Genomic DNA, 22,097 nt, shown 5'->3' with positions numbered 1-22,097 from the left:
ACTTAAAAACTTGTTTATTTTAAGAAACAATGTAACCATTGCCTATAAAAGAATTTCTGGAGGTCACTGATGCCATTTTCCTTGAACAGTAGGAACAGTCTAGGTTTCCATCCTAGATTGTCTTGACCTGATCATGGACAATTCTTCCCACTTAGAATGTGGAATTTGGAAGTACATGTGAAAGTACAATTCCGTCAAAAAGCTAACATTCGTTAAGAACCATTCCCAATGATTGTCACAACTCTATTTTAAGAAGTATAATTTCTTATCAATATCATCTGCAACACACTTAAATTTTCCTATACAAGAAAAACAAATAAAAATCATTAAAATGCATTAAACTCATTACATCAATTTTATTTTGCCTCACTTAGATATAGAGAAATAAAACTGTCATTTACAAAATATCTAGGACGCCAAGCTATTTTTGTATATCATTAGAGCAAAACTGACTAGCCATTTGATTGAAATATCATGTATTGGCTTTCAATTTTAAGAAGTGAAACTTCATTAATTTAGTTAAAACAATGGTTCTTTTCTGGTGAAATATCAGACCGTGACATGTGGTGAATGACCTATAGTATTAAAAAAAAGTCAAAATAAATCAACTTAGAAAATAAAGAGAAACAGAAAGGTTTTAATAAATTTGGAATAAATACTGACTTCAACATTGTATAAAAATAAAACATTAAGAACACTAAAGTGGAAGCACAGAACAGGTCTGACAAGGATACACTAATAACCCCTTGTATGGAACCTTTCTGTGTTTGTGGACTCCTGTGGCCCAACTTAATAATGGACTGTGAGTCATTTCATTATATCTACACATTAAATCTTTCTAATATTTCAGTCATAACCACTTAATGATCTGAGCTACAGTTTCAATTTTTGTGATGAATTTTAACTTATTAGTGGGAGATTCATCAGTCTGACTGATGAAGTAAGCATAAACATATATGGAACAATCCTCCGTCCCCATCTTCTCCATTCATGTTTGCAATGTCTTTTTACACACACACATGCACTCACTCACTCACTCACTCACTCACTGAGATCCTCATTCATGCAAAGAATGGTACAATGTCCTCTGGGTTCAGGGTAAATAGTGATTTATAGCTTTGAACGATTGAACTGGCCCGTTCATCAACTGAAGAGAATATATCAGTAAGACTGCACCAGACTTGTCAGCCTTTTCGAAGTAAGTGACTTCCCCTGCACAAGAAAGACAAGAAAGGCAAAAGACAATTATGGAATTAGGGCACAGTTTTTGACTTTCATTCGCTTCCAGAAAAATAACTTTAAAAAAACATATAGACCAATTTACTACTGATTACATTACCATAACTACTACCCATGACATACATGAAAGACACAATGAGACAACAGAATAATAAATGCTAACATTTACAGTTGCACAAAGGATGGTCCACGCTCCTATTACTGTTTTTCACTAACACTCCATTCAATCTTAATAATGAATGCTTCCAAATCTTCTTGAAATGTTTGCAATTTTCATGATAAAACTCAAGAAAGTAATATTTCTGCATAGTAAACAAGTATTTACACTGTTGGTGTGCTTTCTGTCTGGGATATTTCCATGCTATGTAAGAGGAAATTAGAAATGCAATGGGGCTCTGAACCAATAAGACAGAATCTATGCATAACTTAAACATCTCCTACCACATTGCAAGCAGAACGTACACAAATGAGTGAGAATAACACTAATACTAACACTAGTCTTTGGTCTATGATGCCTTGTGTTTCTGTACTTTTCCAGCATGATGATTGATTACTAAAATGTCCTGTCACTCTCCTCATTATTCAGCAGTACTCATTCCTGAAAATCACCAACTTGTGAGAGTTTGTTGCCTTTGTTTCTCATACATAGGGGTATGCAATTCATCATGGTATCTCAAACATTGCAGTAGGAACCACTGCTTCGTATGATCTATATCATTTGTTATTTGTGGATTCTATAGTTTTATTGATAATGCTTTTTGAAATACAGCCAGGGACAAAAGAAATTTAGTAATAAAAATACCTATTATCAAAAGCCTCCTAAATAAAAGTAATTGCCATTGCAGTACAATAGCCCAGATTTTGCCGCTCAGTGGTGAAGTAACCACACACTTCGTTGACCTTAAAGAAAGCTGACTGTAAAGATCTAACGAGCTTTGTGGCATTGACTACGCCCTTATTTCTGTTCATGTAATGTAAATGCCATCTATGAAAGGATTCAAAGACAGTGATTAAGGAATCCAGCAACAGTGATGCCAACCAGCAGTCTAAACAACCGACTAAGCTTAAGAATTCCCTTTGATACCAAACTAAGATTGAACAAATGGGGTTCATCATTATTGTTATAGTACTTTATAATTGAATACAACATATAAATATAAAACTGAAGGTTGAGCTAATCTCACTAAAGTGGCAGCTGAAATGCAAACAATTTTAAAAGAAAAACTATTTTCCAGCTCTACAGATGGAAGTGAATGGAAAGTGGAGAATTATAACTTAGTTTTGCATTAAGAACATAGTTATACTCAACTAAATATGGTGCAATCTTTAAGGGTTTTAACTGTAAGAAAGAACATAGGAAGTGGAAGCTTGTGTCAATTCTGCAATTTTAAAATGATTTCCAATACTCAGGTCATAAACAGTGCACCCTATTCGGCAGCAGGGAATCTCTGCTATCAATCAATTTTCATGATGAAATGTACATTTGCTGTAAATTGTACGTTAGTTTCACAAATTAGCAATGGTAAATGCTGACAGTTTTCTGGTTACTACTAACACAAAACTTGGGCCAACAGTTGCACTCTATATGGGCTGAATTAATTTCAGATATGAAAGTCATTTCTGCAACAGGATCAAATGCTTCTTGTGCTCAGCAAAGTGTAAATGCAACATCCGAATTTCCAAAGCAGTGTGTCACAATAAGGACATTTGTGGTCCTATTATTTCCTGTGGACCATGTCTGTGTGCAACAGAGTTGGGATTTAGGAAACGTGTCACGCAGATACATAAAAAGCTACGGTGCAACTTTTATTACATGAAACTATCTACTTTGGTTCTCTAGATAATAACTTCCCAATGTATGATTTTCAAAGCAGTTTTGCTGCAAATGACAGGTTTGCAATGATTAATATTCTGTGCTGCGTTAACTTCTCCTAAAGGATAGATGAAAGACTGATGGCTAAGAATGAAGCAACTCAGAAACTGAAAGTTGTAGTTGTATAGAGATAACAAAGTGTGGAGCTGGATGAACACAGCAGGCCAAGCAGCATCTTAGGAGCACAAAAGCTGACGTTTCGGGCCTAGACCCTTCATCAGAGAGGGGTGGATGGGGAAAGGGTTCTGAAATAAATCGGGAGAGAGGGGGCGGCGGACCGAAGATGGATAGAGGAGAAGATAGGTGGAGAGGAGAGTATAGGTGGGGAGGTAGGGAGGGGGTAGGTCAGTCCAGGGAAGACGGACAGGTCAAGGAGGCGGGATGAGGTTAGTAGGTAGGAAATGGAGGTGCGGCTTGAGGTGGAAGGAGGGGATGGGTGAGAGGAAGAACAGGTTAGGGAGGTGGGGGCGAGCTGGGTTGGTTTTGGGATACAGTGGGGGCAGTGGACGAGCTGGGCTGGTTTTGTGATGCAGTGGAGGGGAGGGGAGATTTTGAAGCTTGTGAAGTCCACATTGATATCATTAGGCTGCAGGGTTCCCAAGCGGAATATGAGTTGCTGTTCCTGCAACCTTCGGGTGGCATCATTGTGGCACTGCAGGAGGCCCAGGATGGACATGTCGTCTGAAGAATGGGAGGGGGAGTTGAAATGGTTCACGACTGGGAGGTGCAGTTGTTTATTGCGAACTGAGAGTAGGTGTTCTGCAACCGGTCCCCAAGCCTCCGCTTGGTTTTCCCAATGTAGAGGTAGCCACAACGGGTACAGCGGATGCAGTATACCACATTGGCAGATGTGCAGGTGAACCTCTGCTTAATATGGAAAGTCATCTTGGGTCCTGGGATGGGGATGAGGGAGGAGGTGTGGGCGCAAGTGTAGCACTTCCTGCGGTTGCAGGGGAAGGTGCCGGGTGTGGTGGTGTTGGAGGGGAGTCCTGACAGAGTGGTCTCTCTGAAAGGCATGTGGAGCGGACAAGGGAGTCCCGGAGAGAGCAGTGTCTCCGGAAGGCATGTTTGACATTTTGTAAATGCAATTGGAATATTTAATACAATGTATACATATCATGAAGCATTGGTTAGAAAATGTCAAGTTCATATGTACTTCTAAAACTATACCTGGATATTATGAAAGTACTTAATTCTAATATCAAAGTTGAGGAAATGTAAACCAAACGTAAAGAAAGATTGGCATTTACATAGCACATTTCACATCCACCAAATGTCTCAAAGCACCTTACCAGGAAATAGGTGCTTTTTTTGATGTGATTTAATTTGATTTATCTTTGCCACATGTACCAAAGTACAGTGAAAAGTTGTACTTTACAAGCAGTGGAGGCAGATTATATTTAACAAGGACACACAGAACAGAGTGAGGCATACAAGGTTACCATTGCACAGGAGGTGCAAAAAAGCAAGTTCTGCATTAGCAAGATCAACAATCTAATAACAGCAGAGAAGCTGTTCTCGAAACTGTTGGTGTGTGTGTTTGAACTTCTATACCTTTTGAAGTGCAGCCAGATTTGTAATGTTGAAACACACCAGATAATTTATCAAAGCAAGATGATTGAAAGGAAGGATCATTTTGTGGTGCCTTCTATTTCTCGAAAATGGCTACATGCATGGTGTGATAACAATAACTTATGGGATGTTACACTGTGGGACCATTGATCATCAAAATCTGAGATTGAATTCATTTGAACTGCAATGGAATTGTATGTACCATAGACAACACTCCAGGATGTGGATGTGCTAACTGATTTCTCCCTTCTTCCTGCATCTCAATCATTACCTGTGCCTCTGAGGTGGTCGTCAAATCCATAAAGGCATAGGTTGCACCCTCATGATGATCTGGTCATGGGTGATATAGGAAACCACTACAAATTGGGATAACTCCACTGGGAAGTATTGGAGGGCACCTTTGAATCAGTGAAGACAAGTGGAACCTTCGCTTCAGCAACTCAGCTGCCTGTTCAACGATGTTTCCCATGGCAGCATGGCTCACATATGTTGACCACATGTGGTTGGGCTGCAGCAGGGTTTCATGAGCTAGGTGTGGAACAGGCAGCCCTGAGCATTAAGGAAGCATTCTCTGGTTTGATGCAGCAGACAGCAGAGTGCTTACAGGATAGAAGAAGCTTCAAGAGGATGATGTGTAGAAACTGGTTGCAAACCGCCTGTACATTCATTGTCACTGGCAGTGGTGGGGAAGGATGCATTTCACTTCAAGCTCAGTTGTGTATATACTAAAGCAGCACGGCCTAAAGTGGAAGCTTAAAATCAGCCCCAATGCTGATTGGCATCACAATTTGTTTACTTACGGTGCATGCTTCTAGCATCCACACAAATTCATTCTACACTGCCAGAAATGTGCAAAAACAGAGTGGATATCATTTTGATAATTAAAGCTGTACACTTAGAATGAAAACTAATTTCAAAGTTGATCTATACAGTACAACAGAAAAGGAACTGCATCTGTATTAAATATAACATACTTCTGTCAATGATTTTGTGTAAATCCACAAACTGTAATTTTCAAGATGATTGAAAGCTATATTTCCATGATCTTCATCTCTCTGATTTCTATGACAGTAGCAATGATGCCAATGCAGAGGGAAAAGCAAAGGTTTTCAATAAGAAAATAATGCATTTTAAGGTGGGAAAGGAAATTAGGAGATTTTAAAAGGATAAAACTAACATAACTATTGACACTACAACTTGTTAATTTTTGCCATATGAGGGTTCAGTTCCACAATTGGGCTATCATGTATGCTTGCAATGCACGTTTGATTTATTCAATTGCTACCTTTATCTTGATATAAAAACTCACATAGTTTACAGAAACTTAACACCAACAGCATGAGTTCCAGGACTGGTGTGTTACCAAGTATTGGAGCGAGACATCCCAATGGTCTATAAGCTGTATTAAACAACACATCCTGTGAAAAACCAAAAGAACTGCGGGTGCTGGATATCAGACACAGAAACAGAAATGGTTAGAAAAGCTCAGCAGGTCTGGCAGCATCTATGTTGAGAAATCAGAGTTAACGTTTTGGGTCCGGTGACCCTTCTTCAGAACTGATGGAAGCTAGGAAAAGTTCAGTTTTTACGCATAAGATAGGGTGAGGAGGGAGGAGGTAAGGAGTAAACAATGGGTGGAGGTAGAGCCCAAAGAGAATGAAGAGTAGTTGGACAGGCAAAGGAGTCGAAAACAGTCAGCCTAGTAGAATGAATAGCTCCTAATGGGGGTTGTAAGTGGGTAACAATAGTTTATGTGTAATAGCATGCATGTGCTAACAAGGCCTGGTGTGTGAGGTTGGGGTAAGGACATCGGAGAAGGCGCCTTAAGCCTTAAAACTATTGAACTCAATATTGAGCCCAGAAGGCTGTAGAGTTGTCAAGTGGAAAATAAGGTGCTGTTCTTCCAGCTTACACTGACCTTTGCTGCAGCAAGCCTGAGGCTGAGATGTTGGCCAGGGAACAGGGTGGTGTGTTGAAGTAGCAGGTAACTGGAATCTCAGGGTCATTTTTGCAAATAGAATATAGATGTTCTGTGAAGCAGCCAGTCAGTCTATGCTTTGTTTCCCCAATGTAGAGGAGGCCAAATTGTGAGCAGCGAATGCAGTAGACTAGATTGAGTGAAATGTCACGTGGAAGGTGTGTTTGGGGCCTTGGATACTGAGGAAAGAGGAAGCAAATGGGCAGGTGTTACACATTCTGTGGATGCAGGGGAAGGTGCCATGGAGCTGTGTGGGGGCTTTGAGAGTGATGGAGGAATGGACCAGTGTGTCCTGGAGAGAACAGTCCTTGTGGAAGGCTGACAAGAGAGGTGAGAGAAATATGTGTCTGGTGGTGGCATCCCACTGGAGGTGATGGAAATGGCAGCTAATAATATTTTGAATGCTGATGCTGGTGGCATGGTAGGTGAGGACAAGGTGGACCCCATTACTGTTGTGGGAGGGAAGGGAGGGGTGAGGGTTGAAGTGAGGGGGATGTGTCAGATCAGTTGAGAGCCCTTCCAAATACTGGGGAATTCCTGGGGCTAGGGAATCATCAGCTGAGGAAGAAGGTAGACATTTCAGAGAGCCCATTGTCAAAGTTGGCATCATCAAAATAGATGCAACAGAGATGAAGGAACTGGGTGAATGGAATAGAGTCTTTGCACAAAGCAGGGTGTGAGGATGTATAGTTAAGGTAACTGAGGGAGTCAGTTGGTTTGTGATGGATATTGGTGGTTGGCATATCCCCAGAAATAGAAGCAGAGATGTCAAGGAAGGGAAGGGAGGAGTCAGAGATGGACCAGATGAGGGTGACAGGGGAGTGGAAATTGAAAGTGAAATTGATAAATGTTTCCAATTCTCGATGAGAGAGGGAAGCAGCACCCTGAAGATATCATGGATATACTGAAGAAAGAGTTGTGGATGGGACTGGAATTGGGCTGGAACACGGAATGTTCCATATACCCTGTGAAGAGACAGGCATAACTGGGACCCATCCATGTAGCCACGGCTATTGCCGTCTTCTAAAGAAAGTGAGATGAGTTAAAAGAGAAGTTGTTCAGGGTGAGGACGAGCTCAGCTAGGCAGAGGACGGTGATGGTGGATGGGGACAGTTCAGGCCTTTGTTCCAGGAAGAAGTAGACAGCCCTGAGACCATCCTGATGGGGGATGGATGCGTAAAGCAACTGCACGTTGATGGTACGGAGGAGGTGGCTAGAGACTGCAAACTGAAAATTCTTTAACTGACATAAAGCATCAGAGGAATTGTGGATGTAAGTGATTAAGACAAAAGCAGGCAGAATAATGTATTTTGTTTCTAAATAAAACTATAAGTATATAGCCCTTTACAAGGGCCGAGATAAGGCTTGATTCCATGACTGTAGGCACCCAGCAATCCGCTACCATTTCAGGAACATAATGGGAAATCCAGTTACAACATTGTAAGCCTCGTCCTTTAACCTGGACTCTCTGCGAGTGCATGTTTATAATGCATCCTTATTTAGCTATAAATCAATAATACTGTGATATTTTGACTTGTAAAGGATAGCATCACAGGAAGTACTTCATGAATTGAAGTTAAACAGCAAATGACTAAAAACAAATGGGGCTTACATGGCATTTCAATTACTCACCAGTTGACTTTAGTGGACAGCAAATCCAATCCAGTGAGCTTACTTGTGACTAATTGAATGTCCCATTTCAATTATATCATCAATTTTCTCACTAAAGTTCCAGCAACCTCCACTGCTAGATTGCTGGTTCAGCCTGCTCAAGAAGACTTCTGTAAAAGGTAACCTATTGCACTGTTGCTGGGTCAGACAATGGTATATTTGCCAAAACTTGGAATCCTATTGGTTTTGGATGAGTTTGACGCTGAAATCACATTACACTGGTGCAGACAAACTGTGAATCGTTGCCCATATATTAACAAAATTTTGTTGAACAAAAAACAGTGTTAGACTTTGCACACCCACAGCCTTTGCTTGTGATATAGAAAAATCCCATGTCAAACTATTTGGGATCATTTTGAACATTGTTACAAGGTTCATAAATGGTTGGCTGTCTCATTGTCATTGTTTGGAGGCTGGTCAGTAGAGTTATACTGATGCCTATAAGTCTGCAATCCTGACTATCTACAATTCTACATTCCCTAAGCTATAGAATATGCAGCATACTGACTCTGTAAGTAGGTTGGAAGAAAATACAAGCATCAGCTGCAGTGGCTTTCTTTTAGATTCCTCATACTTTCTCTAAGAATTGCCTACATTCTCTTTATTATCCTTGATTAAGACTGTACAATTATCTCATCAAAATTCTGAATTGCTTGTCAGTTTGTTACTTTGCAGTACAATAGAAGAATTATGAGATTCTAATCACAAAGCAAACTGCATTTTGTGATGAGTCTAAAAGACACAGAATAGCTTCCCTCCAGGGTTCTGATAACTGCTGGAATGCAAAGTCTCTTCCAGGTTAACTGGTGTGGTAACTGGAATAAAGGGAGAAGGAAAAAACATCAGGCACAGGACTGGAGAGAGAGGCACAGCAGGACAGACTGGGAAACCAATTAAGCTGAAAGAATAGAAAATAAAGTTTAATAAAATGGACAATAAGTAAAAAGGGGAAAACAGATGTAAGATAAATCAAATAAATAAAAATGAACAGCAGCAGAAAAAATAAGTGATTTCACAAAATGCAATGAAAAGGACACGATTGCTTTAGTTTTGGAACTCCTGTTCAAATCTCAAGTGTGGCTAACATTTGCTGTTTATTTGTTTCTTCTCACTGAGTGAAAAACTGGGTAAGAATTGAATGATTGGAAGTTACGATCCTTTATGTGCAGAGGGAACTTGTTCACTGAGAGGTGAGTGATGATGATGGAGCTTGAGTTCAGTTGAGTTACACTATGTCCCTGCCTGTCAACTGGGCAACATAAGATGCACACAGGGAGAAGAGCTTTAAACATTCTATCTGAAAGAAGTGTAAAATAGATGGCAAATGGCAGCACAAGGGTTGAAGGGTGTTGAAAACTTAAATGTAAAGCAAGGAAGAGTTTGGTCTGAAAGAAGTATTGAAACAATTTTCAGAGGACTTGCTGCTGTGCCAACACTTTGAGTAATAAATCTTGATATGCTGATGGCCTTTGATAATTAAAAATACAAATATTTTATGCCACCCCCATTGTATTAAGGTTTGTCCTCTTGTATCAGTTTCAAAGACAATATGAAACATCTCTGAGATGGTTGGACTTACTTAAAGCCCTTTGAATCAACTAATCATCCCCTGTGCCATGTGAAAATTGTTGGTGGGAAGGGAATGATCAAGGGTTCAAACAATGATAGTAAATGTACTGAGTTTTGGAGTGAGTAAATGTGAATTATTTGCCACAGTCTCACCAATAATTTCAAACATTAAGGACAGCACAATAATGTTACAGCTGACATGAAACATGGACAGTAAAAAAAGCCATTATTCTTTTATATTACCTTTATGAACATCCTTCAAAATAAGTTCATACTTTTCTGTGAACAAGGAGAAAGCAAAGTTGAGGGTGGGTTATTGGTAAAATTTTGGTTTCTGAAATGATATCACCAAAATGACAACCACGCAAATCAAGAAAGTTCTGCATATATTGCTTGCTGAAATCTCAGCCCACTGAAACAACTCTCAGGTTTGTATACGATTGGCAAAAGCAGTGCGGCCTCAAGCAACTCAGGGTGAGAGAGAATAAAAGAAATCAGCCAGCTTGTGTCAAAGATTCTGAATACTTGGATAGTTAATGATTTTTATTTCAGTCCATTAGAGCTGACCATCTAGACTATCATTTCACCGACACAGCAGTCCTGCCTTCATTCCCAAGTCTTAGTAGCAACATTCAAGTTGAGAAAGAATGTACAATGGCTTTCAAAATGCTCTCTATGTAAAGTAAGAAACAGAATATGATTAAAGGGGTAAATATGAAACTGAAACTGAGCACTCTCATTTCCATGATAAGTTGTGATTCGTTAGAAAATATGACAAAAACTTCCCTGATTGGGAATGCATTGTGGAGTTTTCATTCAGCGTCAAATATCAACTTGAGGCATTGTAAGTATATTTCTCAAAATGATCCTCAGGTATTCTCTATTCTCACGAACATACAGGAACATAACAACACTACAAACAAAGGAAACAAAAATGCTTAATGAATAGGAAAATAATAGGCTGCATCAACAGCTGGGAAGAAAACAAGAATCAGAGCAGGAATGGCAACAATTGAATAATAACATGGCATGTATTGGTGAGAATAATGAAATGAAGTTGAGCCATGAAGCAGCAAACATGTAAGAACACACTACTGGCTGTACGATAGTGCACAAATCTACTACTAGAGGCAAGGTTAAACCTGAGGGTTACCATGCATGAGGTGAGTGGTGAGATTGAGAAAGTGGGACCTTCATGGTCACCTCAGTGGAACTGGAAATTGAACCCACGCTGTTGGCATCATTCTGCATTGCAAACCACTACTATTAACAATACTACCTCTAACTGTTTATGGATTTACAAGAGTAAAGATTTAAGTTGTGGTTGGTTGGCTCGCTGAGCTGCTTCATTGTTCCACAAAATCCACAGCCTGAGTGACAAATCCACTCTTAAATCTTGTAAAGATTAAGCCTCAGAGCAAATCACACGAAGGAGCTAAAAAACATGACCACTAAGTTACAATAAGAAATACTCTTCTACTCCAAATCACACTCGGCATTGACATCAAATCTAACAGATCGCCAGCAAGGTTCAAAACTGAAGTTTCAGGAATTCTCCTTGCTTCTGAATGATCAAGTCTGAGTTCAGTTATATTTGGATATTGGTAAGCGACAACTATTTTCCCCATCGTAGAAAATTGAAAATATCTAGAAGCTGAAAATATAAATGACATTTCTCTGCTGTCATCCACTTTGACATCTTCCACTAAACTGGCTTAATTTAGCCTAATTTGGCCTGATTCAAACATCCTGCACAAAATGTTATATCATATTTATGGACTTGAAAAGAAGCTGTATCACATTAAAATTTTGTGTCGTTTAGATAGACTCATGTTTGTTGCTACAGTTTATGCTCCAAACATTAAGATCTCAACATTGTCAGATATTTGCATCCATTATCCATAAATGAGGAAAAAGATTGATAGAAGAAATTCAAAAGCCAGCATCACAAGTCAAGAATGAAATGATCTGCATCTTCATTGCTTGCACCAAATATCTCTTCTGTCATTGTAGAACGGAATATCATTGGTGCCAATGACTATGGTAGGAGCCACAAGTCTTTTGCAAGCCTTTCAAGCTACTTGAGTACATCGCAAAGTAGAAACCTGAAATGATTAATAACCACAGACAAAAATGTTTTACTGAGTGGGAAAGCAACAGCAGAGGAAAGGAAAGAGAGAGATACAGAGAGACAGAGAGAGAGAGAGAAAGAAAGAGACAGAGAGAGAAAGAGATTACCTGTAAATAATACATAGAGAGAAAAGAAAAGAATGTTTTCCGTAGTATTCCCCACCTGTTAAACCCTTTGGATTGTGCACATATCGCAGGATCGCAGAACGCACCCTCCTTCACTCAGCATTGCAAACCCCTCCTTTCAGTGTTCTGAAATCCTCACAGGATTGACAAACCTTGAAGTTTTTTTATTTTTCAAATATCTCCTCAGTGCCACTCAGCTATCCAGCTCAGGCAAGATTGGGATCTATTGCTTTCATTTGTAGACTTTTACATTACAAAAGCCTTCTGGTTAGTAATGTGTGGTGATGTTGTAGATGTGTTGGCGAAAAGTTCCTCTGTTTGCTATTTCTAATGAAATCATTGACATATTCTAATTGAACATGTTTACAGAAGTATCAGAAGAAATTTTTATGAACACTTTTACCACAGCACGACACCTAATGGTCAATTCTATGAACTGGGTGCACTCAGAGTAGATTGGTTTTATCAGGAACTCATCTTGGGAAATCACACTCATGATTTTCTGTCCATTTAGACAATATAACAGCCTGAATACTTCCAAATCCCTGAGATACACTCTCTGCTATTTACTTTCTACAGTGGAAACCTACTGAGAATATTAATAGTACTTGCCTTTGGATGAAAGCACCAGTAAAAACAAAAGGAACTAAGAGAATTCTAGTATAATAAAATGTGAGGCTGGATGAACACAGCAGGCCAAGCAGCACCGCTTGGCCTGCTGTGTTCATCCAGCCTCACATTTTATTATATTGGAATCTCCAGCATCTGCAGTTCCCATTATCTCTAAGAGAATTCTAGGTTTGATTTCAGGGAGTATATAGTATAAAAGGCAAGTGCTGATGATGTTAGTATTAAACTTTTATTGCACTTCAGTCGCAGTACTGTCTAGTATTAGACTCTTCTCTATAGACAGGATCGTGAGGATTTAAACAGGACACAACGCAGACTCACTCAGATGTTACCTGTGATGCAGAATTATGAAAAAGAAGAAACAGTAAAATAAAACTACATTTTTAGCCACAGAACACAGTTTATGGGATGTGATAAATAAATCTATAATGATGGAAGAATGAGACAGAACAGAAGCAGACTGCTTCCTCCACTTGAGGGCCAAGAAATAGGTGTAATCACAGATACATGACTAAACATACAACATTTAGATCAGAGGGTAGAAGAAACCTATTAGCACAGAGAATTGTGAGACTAAGGACCTAAATTCCGTATCAACTAATAACATTTGAAATTATGTCAACATTTCAAGATAGGTTTGGATGGTGGGATGAAGGAAAGGTAGCATGGGAACAGTGTGCACTAGGAAATTGTACATGTATTGGAGGGTAGTCACTGACACAGACTGGTTGCCTCAAATAAGTTGTTATCATGTTAAAACTTCTACAAATGTATAGTAACCAGAACTCTGTGGTTCTTGAACCAAAACGGTAACACACCCAAGATGTAAAACGGGTAGATCTGACCAATGACTGTATCCATGAAAAATGAGTCGTCAAAATTTGTTAAGCATACACTTCTGAGGTTTGATTTAGATTCTTTAAAAATCAGTTTTGCATGGCATGGTTTACAAACTCACTGTCCCGTTAGGCAGCCTCACACACCAGGAGGGATATAGTCGGAGATTTGCAGGTTTATCCGCTGATGAAACTTTGTGAAAAGTTGGGCTACAATACAGGCTCTCAGTAAATAAGGCCAAATGCTTAGGGCAGAAAACTTTCACATTGCTAAAGATATCTGCTATTTAATGATGTATGTATTATTGAATAATGAAAATAAAATTGGCATAATTTTAGAACTGTGACACGAGCTACTATGTAACTGTACAAATAAAACGCATTGCAATCAAAGTGCAATGTCATTTAAATCTATAAAATAAAAGTTCCCATCAATATAAATTAATTACAAGTCAAAGACATGTGTGATAATTTCAGTTCAAAAGATGAAAAAGTGATTTTTGTCGTTATTTGTTGTGCTCCAATACCTACCGTTTGTCCTATATCTCTAGTATATCATTTAAAGCTTGCTGAATAAGGTACAAAGAAAGAGACAAGTATGTGCAAATACCTTTTTTTTAGCCTGAAGTAGCTCCTGGTAGGCACTGGAACGTATGAAACGAGGGTAGGAATCACTTTTCATCAGTTTGTAAATGTGCTCCTAAAAGAACAAATTATCAAGTGTAAACATGAGCAGGCTATGTTAGGGGAGTGCACCTAAAGTGTGTTTTCATGTTACAGTGTAGTCTAACTATAAAGCTCTCTCTTGCCTCTGGCTGTACTATATCTGACCTCAGAGTTCTAGGCACTGAACGTCTGACTCTCACTATATGGACTCAAAAGATCCTCTTGTTGCAGATTGTACTAGAGATTTATGGATAAGCTAAACTAATTTTCCACGACATCCATGCAGATAATTGCATTTCTGCTAAAGTAAAAAGCAGTGGTTATGTGTCATTAGCACTGTGACAGCTTAAATAAAAGGAAGCTATAAATAAAGGAGGTGGCTGATGTAATTGAGGGGCAGAAGATCAGATGAACAAATTTGGTGAAATATTAATGACCTTTTTTAGTTTAATTGATGTTTAGTTACTGTGATTAATTATTGCACTTTATAAAGCACATTTGCAAGAGTAAATTTAAGTCTGTAGTGTTCAATGGTATAGAAATCCTATTTTTGCTTTCTCAATTTTTAATGAAGTGTTACAGTCTTTTAGTACTCCACGTATCAAATGTCAATCTCCAGCCAAAACAGCTTGGCAATGTGCTCTCACGCCTCTTGATTGGGTTGCCTGAAACTTAATCTCAGGAGCAACTTGACATAATTCACCATTTGATTGGTCCTGTGTGGAAAAATCAGGATGGTGGGCATCAAATCTACCACTCAATGGAATGAGTCACAATTACAGAACTATGTTTGGTCAGTAGTTTATACTCAGTCATATGGCACAGCCAGAGTTAAGTTGTTACTGGTCTCCATTAATGCAAAAATAACTATATACCAGCAGTGTGCAGTGTGACAAATGACAATATTTTCACTGGGCACATACTACTTATGTAATTGCATGTTTCCCATATTAGTGTCAATCTAAGTTTCCTCACTTTAGTGTTTAATCTGCTTACCTGAGCGTCTTCAAATGCGTATCTTCCTGGGTCTTTTACGTTTTGTGTGGTCTTATCATAGCTTTTGGAGTCCACGTTAATGGCACTGGGAGCTCCCGGGGCTAAAAATTCTTGCCAAATTTCTTGAACACGTGATGGCACCTCACGAATAGGCCTTTTCTTCAGATCCAGAACAGCTAACCAGAATCTGTTCGGATTCACAGGACAGTCACGACAGTTATGTTGTTTCAAGGAACTTTAAAAATTGGAAGTTCCAAAGATGGCAATTTATCAAAAAAGCAGGTCAACATACTTCAAAGCAAGAATAAAATCAGGATTTCTAATTAAACAAACAACTTAGTGTGCATTATTCTGCAAAGCTGGGGAATGAAACACGGCATGGTGCTATTTGTTTCATTTTGCACAGTCTGTTCACTACATGACACAATGAATTTTATGCTGATGAAAAATTTGTAAAAATTTGGCACATTCAGCAAATCAGAACTGACTAAAGTAGGCTGCACAGTTTGATCAACATTCACTGGGGAGGTCAGGGAGACATTTCAAGAAAACTTGGCATTCTGAAAATTCAGCCCTGTTAGAAGTTCCATCACAAAGCATGCTGAATGCACATTCGTCCAAGTTCTACATGGTCTGTGAAAGGGTGAACCTAATGTTGTAAATCATTATCCTTATTCCTTACTTTTTGCTATTGTGGAAGCATAAGGTATAACATTGATTTACAGATAGTCCTTTAATGATAAATCAGTTTGATCACCAGACTGCTGAGATATGTCCTTTGGTGGCTCATTTAAGCAGCAGTCTAGCTTCAGGATCAAAGAGTGACTTTTGCTGCTTTAACCCACAGCAGGCTCCTGAAATCACTGACAGGGTCTCTGCCAGGGTAGCCACTCTGATTGACAAGCTGGGCTTTCTGTCATGTGGGAGATGGTGCTGCAGGAGTAGTAGGTCCAATCCCAGCCCAGTGGGGGTAGTTGAGAGGATCTGATCTGATCTCTGACCTCTGTCCTAATTCACAAAAAGGCAAAGGATACCAATCCAGAGTGATTGGCAAGAGAAGCAAAGGAACATAGGATTTAGGGGCAGGATCAGGCCATTCAGCCCTTTCAGCCTGCTCCAACATTCAATAAGATCATGACTGATTGTGGTCTCAGATCCACTTTGATCCCCACAGGCAATAATCCTTAACTCCATTGTCTACCACAAACCCATTTAACTCAGCCTTGAAGAAATTTAAAGTCTGAACCCATTTAGTTTCTGGGAAGAGGATTCCAAATTAAAGCAGGCTATCGAGAGAACTATTTCTCCCATTTCTATCCTAAAAGGGAGATTTCTTATTTTTAAATTGTCTTCCCTCTATCTAGACTCCCTTACAAGAGGGAACATCCATTGAGTATCCAAACTATCCAGTCTCCTTAAGATTGTACATGTTGTAACAAGATCACCTCTCAATTTTCTAATCTCCAACAGAAACAGGTCTAACTGGTCAATATTTTCTAATAAGATATGACTCTGATCCTAGGAATGAGTCCAGTGAAACTTGTTTTTAAACACAGCAAATGGTTAGGAGCAAGTTTGCACTGCCTGAGAGAATGGGGAGGCAGACTCAATTGTGGCTATAGAGAAAGGGTGGGAGGATGGAACTAATTCAGTTGCTCTTGTGGAGAGCTGGCAAAGGGCACAATAGGGTGAATGGTCTCTTTCTGTGCTGCAAGCAATCTATGAGTCAAAGCTGCTTCATCCTATTAAGAAGCCCTGGGCAGAATTTTTGTGGTCACGTGTTGTGGGATTAGTTGTGTCAAACATTTGAACAGGTGGGACGGTAATAGGTGGAGATCAAGCTGTATTTATTCTGCAGCCCAGTTTAAAGCCACGGTGGGAAGGCCTGTGGAAAGTGATACACATTGCTTTACACTGAAAATGAAAATGAGCCTCGTGAGGAAGCGATCAAAGTTGGTCAAGGTGAGTTCCACATCCTAATGAGCTGCATGAGAGAAAGTTTGAAACATAGGCTGAAATAGTTTTGGATAGAAAGCAAAGATTAGACACAGTTAGCAGACAGAATAGAAATACCACGATAATATGAAGTAAACAACAACATATTTTTTTTAAAAAACTGTCAGATATTGATGATTGACCAGTATAACCACTTAAAAGATCATTTCTGACTTTACTTTCCCTCTGGAATGCATTGTTTACATATTAGTAATGTGGTTTGGATGATGAATATATGATTAGAAAATTAGATGTGTCCAAACTCTAATGTTGTATAGAACAATGCAGATGTTGCAAATGGAAACAGGCTGTTTGGCCTCCACATGGACTATCATCCTAACTCTACATACAAACAATGTTCCTGTTGCTCTTTTACACGCTTGCCTGTAACTGCCAAGTTGGTTTTAAGCATTGACGAGCACTGGGTTTTTCCAGAGTTTGTGGAGGTGGAAAAATGGCAGTCAGGTCCCAATCTGGAATTCCCAATCCTATTACTAAGGTCTCAGAGCTGTTTCAGGTTGTTGGCAGTTCAAGTCATGAGCTGACATCTGGCCCTCAGAACTTGGTTGCCTTTGGAGCAGAGATAAGCATGCCCCAGATTTCTGGGTGTCAAGGAAGCGTTTAGAGGTCGACTAAAAAGGAAAACATCCATGCAACACCTGCCGTACACAAGGCAGATCATGCACTCAACTTACTATTTATTTCAGAACCTATTAAACTAGGGGAAAACCAGAACAAAACTGCTTGAAAAGGTCAGAGATAATGGGAACTGCAGATGCTGGAGATTCCAAGATAATAAAATGTGAGGCTGGATGAACACAGCAGGCCAAGCAGCATCTCAGGAGCACAAAAGCTGACGTTTCGGGCCTAGACCCTTCATCAGAGAGGGGGATGGGGGGAGGGAGCTGGAATAAATAGGGAGAGAGGGGGAGGCGGACCGAAGATGGAGAGTAAAGAAGATAGGTGGAGAGGGTGTAGGTGGGGAGGTAGGGAGGGGATAGGTCAGTCCAGGGAAGACGGACAGGTCAAGGAGGTGGGATGAGGTTAGTAGGTAGCTGGGGGTGCGGCTTGGGGTGGGAGGAAGGGATGGGTGAGAGGGAGAACCAGTTAGGGAGGCAGAGACAGGTTGGACTGGTTTTGGGATGCAGTGGGTGGGGGGGAAGAGCTGGGCTGGTTGTGTGGTGCAGTGGGGGGAGGGGATGAACTGGGCTGGTTTAGGGATGCAGTGGGGGAAGGGGAGATTTTGAAACTGGTGAAGTCCACATTGATACCATATGGCTGCAGGGTTCCCAGGCGGAATATGAGTTGCTGTTCCTGCAACCTTCGGGTGGCATCATTGTGGCACTGCAGGAGGCCCATGATGGACATGTCATCAAGAGAATGGCAGGGGGAGTGGAAATGGTTTGCGACTGGAAGGTGCAGTTGTTTGTTGCGAACTGAGCGGAGGTGTTCTGCAAAGCGGTCCCCAAGCCTCCGCTTGGTTTCCCCAATGTAGAGGAAGCCGCACCGGGTACAGTGGATGCAGGAGACCACATTGGCAGATGTGCAGGTGAACGTCTGCTTAATGTGGAATGTCATCTTGGGGCCTGGGATGGGGGTGAGGGAGGAGGTGTGGGGACAAGTGTAGCATTTCCTGCGGTTGCAGGGGAAGGTGCCGGGTGTGGTGGGGTTGGAGGGCAGTGTGGAGCGAACAAGGGAGTCACGGAGAGAGTGGTCTCTCCGGAAAGCAGACAGGGGAGGGGATGCAGTATGCATCCACTGTACCCGGTGCGGCTTCCTCTACATTGGGGAAACCAAGCGGAGGCTTGGGGACCGCTTTGCAGAACACCTCCGCTCAGTTCGCAACAAACAACTGCACCTCCCAGTCGCAAACCATTTCCACTCCCCCTGCCATTCTCTTGATGACATGTCCATCATGGGCCTCCTGCAGTGCCACAATGATGCCACCCGAAGGTTGCAGGAACAGCAACTCATATTCCGCCTGGGAACCCTGCAGCCATATGGTATCAATGTGGACTTCACCAGTTTCAAAATCTCCCCTTCCCCCACTGCATCCCTAAACCAGCCCAGTTCATCCCCTCCCCCCACTGCACCACACAACCAGCCCAGCTCTTCCCCCCCACCCACTGCATCCCAAAACCAGTCCAACCTGTCTCTGCCTCCCTAACCGGTTCTCCCTCTCACCCATCCCTTCCTCCCACCCCAAGCCGCACCCCCAGCTACCTACTAACCTCATCCCACCTCCTTGACCTGTCCGTCTTCCCTGGACTGACCTATCCCCTCCCTACCTCCCCACCTACACCCTCTCCACCTATCTTCTTTACTCTCCATCTTCGGTCCGCCTCCCCCTCTCTCCCTATTTATTCCAGCTCCCTCCCCCCATCCCCCTCTCTGATGAAGGGTCTAGGCCCGAAACGTCAGCTTTTGTGCTCCTGAGATGCTGCTTGGCCTGCTGTGTTCATCCAGCCTCACATTTTATTATCTTGGAATCTCCAGCATCTGCAGTTCCCATTATCTCTGATACTATTTTAACCTCACTGCGAAGCCTCTTCCAGGGATGCCTAACCTGAAGAAGTTACCCTCCTCCCTCCGGACCAACCTCAGGGAATCTCTCTCCCATTGCAACTCTCTTGTAATCTCTTCGGCCTTGAAACTGCTCGACCATGTCCTGAAGCAAACCAGGTACCACAGCCACATCACCTTTCTCAGCACCTGCCTACGGAACCAGATCATCCCCAAGGGACTACAGTCCACATTTCAGCCTTCCCAATTTGGCCCCAACCGTGACCACCTCTACACCCAGAACATTCAGACCCTTCAGAAGCGGTTCTCCCTGCGAGTCCTGAAACAGACACTTGCAGCCATGCGCCGGCACCTCCAGGCACTGCAATCCAGCCTGCCCCAGCTCAGAGCCTCCCTCTCCCAGACCTGCAAAGGACCTCTGCTGTTTTTTATCCTCCGCAGGATCCACAGACTGAACACCCAGTTCCACTCAGCTTTACTGGACACCAAAAATCGTAAGTACAACCAACTCACTGGCCCCTGCCACCCACAAGAGGATTCCTGCGCCTCCCAAATCCCGACTCTGTCCCTGCCCCTCCCCCACCATGAACCCGCCGCCATTGACCATGAGGACACGGCCGGAGACCCCACCGATGACATCACATCCGCCTCCGCCGGCCACAGAACTTCCGGAACCGCTGCTGCAGTCACCACCTCCACGTCCAGGTACTACAGCCCACACACCACCCTCACCTCAGCTGCTGCCGCCCACCCCGATCCTCCCACCGCCGACGCAACCCCGCCCACGGTCGACGCCGACGGAACCCCGCCCACGGTCGACGCCGACGGAACCGCGCCCATGGCCGACGGAACCCCGCCCACGGCCGACGGAACCCCGCCCACGGCCGACGACATCATCGCTCCGCCCACAACCTCCACAGCCAGCAACCCCAGAGAAGACAGCCACACTGAGCCCTGCCGAATCTTCACCATCCCCCCAGACCTCCCACTGACTGAGGACGAACGGTCAGTCTTTAGCAAGGGGCTCACCTTTGTCCCCCTACAACCACACATCAACGAATACCAGTCACGGTCGGACATAGAGCAGTTTTTCCGCCGTCTTCGCCTCCATGCCTACTTCTTCAACCGGGAACCCAACCCTCCTTCCACTGACCCCTTCACCCGCTTCCAACACAAGTCCTCCTCCTGGACACCACCCCCAGGCCTCCTACCCTCCCTCGACCTCTTCATCTCCAACTGCCGTCGAGACATCAACCGCCTCAACCTCTCCACCCCTCTCACCCACTCCAACCTCTCCCCCGCAGAACGGGCAGCCCTCCGCTCCCTCCGCTCCAACCCCAACCTCACCATCAAACCCGCAGACAAGGGTGGCGCAGTGGTAGTATGGCGTACTGACCTTGACATCGCCGAGGCCAGACGCCAACTCTCCGACACCACCTCCTACCGCCTCCTCGATCATGACCCCACACCCGAGCACCAAACCATCATCTCCAACACCATTCATGACCTCATCACCTCAGGGGACCTCCCACCCACAGCCTCCAACCTCATTGTTCCCCAACCCCGCACGGCCCGTTTCTATCTCCTTCCCAAAATCCACAAACCTGCCTGCCCCGGTCGACCCATCGTCTCAGCCTGCTCCTGCCCCACCGAACTCATCTCCACCTATCTGGACTCCATTTTCTCCCCTTTGGTCCAGGAACTCCCCACCTATGTCCGTGACACCACCCACGCCCTCCACCTCCTCCAGGACTTCCAATTCCCTGGCCCCCAACACCTCATATTCACCATGGACGTCCAGTCCCTGTACACCTGCATTCCGCATGGAGATGGCCTCAAGGCCCTCCGCTTCTTCCTGTCCCGCAGGCCCGACCAGGCCCCCTCCACCGACACTCTCATCCGCCTAGCGGAACTCGTCCTCACACTCAACAACTTCTCTTTTGACTCCTCCCACTTCCTACAGACTAAGGGGGTGGCCATGGGCACCCGCATGGGCCCCAGCTATGCCTGCCTCTTTGTAGGTTACGTGGAACAGTCCATCTTCCGCACCTACACAGGCCCCAAACCCCACCTCTTCCTCCGGTACATTGATGACTGTATCGGCGCCGCCTCTTGCTCCCCAGAAGAGCTCGAACAGTTCATCCACTTCACCAACACCTTCCACCCCAACCTTCAGTTCACCTGCGCCATCTCCAGCACATCCCTCACCTTCCTGGACCTCTCAGTCTCCATCTCAGGCAACCAGCTTGTAACTGATGTCCATTTCAAGCCCACCGACTCCCACAGCTACCTA

At 42.8% G+C, this 22,097-nt stretch overlaps 1 protein-coding gene across 2 annotated transcripts in view; it reads right to left on the bottom strand.

Annotated features, from left to right (window-relative positions):
* Positions 1 to 336: 336 nt before the first annotated feature.
* rgs7b (regulator of G protein signaling 7b) overlaps positions 337 to 22,097 on the bottom strand; it is a 405,937-nt gene continuing 384,176 nt past the window's right edge. The window contains exons 15-18 of one of the 2 annotated variants that reach the window (XM_048536139.2): positions 15,287 to 15,473; positions 14,235 to 14,324; positions 10,146 to 10,181; positions 337 to 1,212 (exon numbers count right to left, since the gene is read on the bottom strand). In XM_048536139.2, coding sequence (XP_048392096.1) covers positions 10,161 to 10,181; positions 14,235 to 14,324; positions 15,287 to 15,473 — 298 coding nt within the window. In that variant the 3' untranslated portion in view covers positions 337 to 1,212; positions 10,146 to 10,160. The remainder of the gene's footprint in view (positions 1,213 to 10,145; positions 10,182 to 14,234; positions 14,325 to 15,286; positions 15,474 to 22,097) is intronic. The other variant, XM_048536137.2, reaches the window with a different exon arrangement.

This window comes from Stegostoma tigrinum, chromosome 9, assembly GCF_030684315.1.
Source record: "Stegostoma tigrinum isolate sSteTig4 chromosome 9, sSteTig4.hap1, whole genome shotgun sequence".
In the NCBI taxonomy this organism is placed as follows: domain Eukaryota; kingdom Metazoa; phylum Chordata; class Chondrichthyes; order Orectolobiformes; family Stegostomatidae; genus Stegostoma; species Stegostoma tigrinum.
This window is presented reverse-complemented; position numbering and strand designations above follow the sequence as displayed.